We start from the raw sequence: 2500 nt of genomic DNA on the forward strand, positions 1-2500 counted from the left end.
TTCCCTTTCAGGTGGGTGGACGTCTTTATTGTGCACTTTATGTTTTCCTTTTTGCAAACTCTCTTGTCAATCCTATATTATACGCTATCCGCATGCCAGAATACAGATCTACTTTAGCTGCACTCTTTCGCAAATGTACTGTTCGTAACCGTGAAAGGCGAGTTTAAGATATACCTCTTAATGATTTGTAAAACATTATGAAGCACCATTGTATTTTTCTACTTGGCTTTGCTAAATTTGAAATTTCATGATATTAACAACAGTTTTAAGTTAATGTGCATAAATTGTAACAAGGAAAGGACATTGTTATCTTCGTACGAAAGTTTGACCTTAAATAGATGGATGAATATAGGATTCAGGAAAGTTAACAAGACAACAGGTGCTTATTATCTTAATTAATTTACTGTATAGCTGTTATTCGTCTTTTTAGTCATCAGAGGCGCTTGCCTCAGTCATAATACATTATGAAGCGTCATGGCATTTTCTACTTGGCTTTGTTCATAAGCGTACGAGCTGGGAAGGGGGGTACCGAGAGAGAGAAACCATTACAAAATAATGCTGTTGGCGTAATTTCCAAAATTGTCAAAACTCGTGAATAAAGTTTCTAGTTAGTTACTTTTCATGAATCTCTGTGCGATTAGAACGCTCGGCTAGGTGTCTGTAGGCTGTCAGGTGGTTTCTTCAGAGAGTTGGTACTTTACGTGTATCAGTTACATCTGTTGTTGATTTGAAGTATCGTTGGTGCACCGAAGCTAGACGAAAAGGTAGTCAGTTCAGGCTCCCGAAAAATAACGGGCCCTCTTTTTTGTTTCTTGTTTTTAGCTGACTTTCAGCTAAAAGGAAGGGGGAAAGTCAATCAGTGATAGCAAATAAATAAACAAACAAACAAAGAAGTACCATTGCCTTGGTCATAACGTTTTTCTGTCCAAGGCCCTTGTCATGCTATACTATTTTGAGGGCGATTATGCCCACTATTTCCTGCATTCAACAATTTTAACGGTTAATATCGGAGCAAAGCGTTTTCCCATGATTTGACTAAATAAATCAATAAGACCGCTTGATGACAGAGCATCTCGTAATCGACAACGTTGTTAATTTGAGAATTGCTTTATTGAGCAGGAATTGAATAAGACGTTTACAAAATGAGGAGGCCTGTTACGAGCTGGGAGTTTCCGGTTAGGAAATTCAGAGTGGAAAAACGTACTGCGCAGCTTTTCTGCGCATTTCTGGCCCTGCTTGCGGGCTCAGGTACTAATGCAAGCTGCAATGGTTCACTATGGTTGGAACGAGCGACAGACTGTAAAAAGGCACGCGAGGCTGTCATTCGGTTGATTTATTTATACTTGGGCAAGCATGAAATTTTTTCGGCATTTCATTGTTAAGAAAACAAGTCTCCCCCTGCCTGGTGAGAGGCTCTCTTGCTTATATATTAAGTGGGTTGCTTATATGGATGCAATATGTAAAGAGTGTTTGTCGATATATGTCTTTGCAACGAAATTTCTTGTATATCGCGGTAAAATAAAGGGTTCTGAAACCGTCTTTAGGTTAATTTTGTCCGAAAAAAGTTGATTCCCTACGAAAACAATACACCAGCTGTTCATTAGTGACGTTAAAATGTTGCTGCTTACCGGGAATTTTGGGAAAGCACACAAAGTTCGTAGCCTTTTTTTGTTTACACGATCAACGAAATTCCCACCATTTTTTCAAACTTGGGGCCTGGCGCACAGCCAAAATTCTTCCCCAGGGCGCTCCTCCCTTCGAAGATGAGACGGACTGGAAAGGTTCACAAGAAAAACAAAGAACTTTTTCCAAAGCTGGCAAACTGCATTTTACGCATAGATCACATTACTGGGACGAATGGCAGAATCTACTCACCGACTCGAGATCCTTTTCCCTTTCTTCCCTATTTTTCGAAGGGTAAAGTGCCCTTGGTTGAATTATGTTATGATAGTTTTTTATGTACATTATGAAAACGTGTTAGGTGTTTAAAGGCATACGAAGTACTAAATTACATCTTTGGTTATGTTTAATGCCGTATATTATAAGATAAATAATGATTCTGTTTAATGATTATGTTTATTTCTAGGCGGGTAGAGTGAAATTGATATATTTACATATTATACAAATACAATTTTAAATTGACGTATATTCAGTACTTAAATTGATCGCAATCATGCCTACATCTTAAGCCTATAATGTATACTCTATAACTTGCCTATATAACTTTTGTAGATGAGACATAATAGTCGGTTTGCCAACATAATCCTCCTCCTGATTGAGAATTTGAAGTAAGTAGTTTCGCACTTTATTCTTGAAGCATGGCTTAGATAATTTCCTCAATTCTGGAGGGATGCTATTCCATATTATTACGCCTCGTCGAGAAAAAGATTTGATTTGATGGGTTAACCTGAAATATTAGTGTAGAGATTACCGGCGGGTGAAAATCTAGTGTTGTATGTATGTATTACGTTCGCAGAACTGAAAAGGTTGGATATATTAC

The 2500-nt window shown here is 37.8% G+C and overlaps 1 protein-coding gene across 1 annotated transcript in view; it reads left to right on the forward strand.

The window, feature by feature from the left end:
* Positions 1-787, forward strand: part of LOC138004405 (histamine H2 receptor-like) — a 19056-nt gene extending 18269 nt beyond the window's left edge. The window contains exon 3 of the mRNA XM_068850905.1: positions 1-787. This exon is cut by the window's left edge and continues 770 nt beyond it. Coding sequence (XP_068707006.1) covers positions 1-167 — 167 coding nt within the window. The 3' untranslated portion in view covers positions 168-787.
* The last annotated feature ends 1713 nt before the right edge of the window (positions 788-2500 follow it).

The sequence above is a fragment of the Montipora foliosa genome, chromosome 5 (assembly GCF_036669935.1).
Source record: "Montipora foliosa isolate CH-2021 chromosome 5, ASM3666993v2, whole genome shotgun sequence".
Classification (NCBI taxonomy): domain Eukaryota; kingdom Metazoa; phylum Cnidaria; class Anthozoa; order Scleractinia; family Acroporidae; genus Montipora; species Montipora foliosa.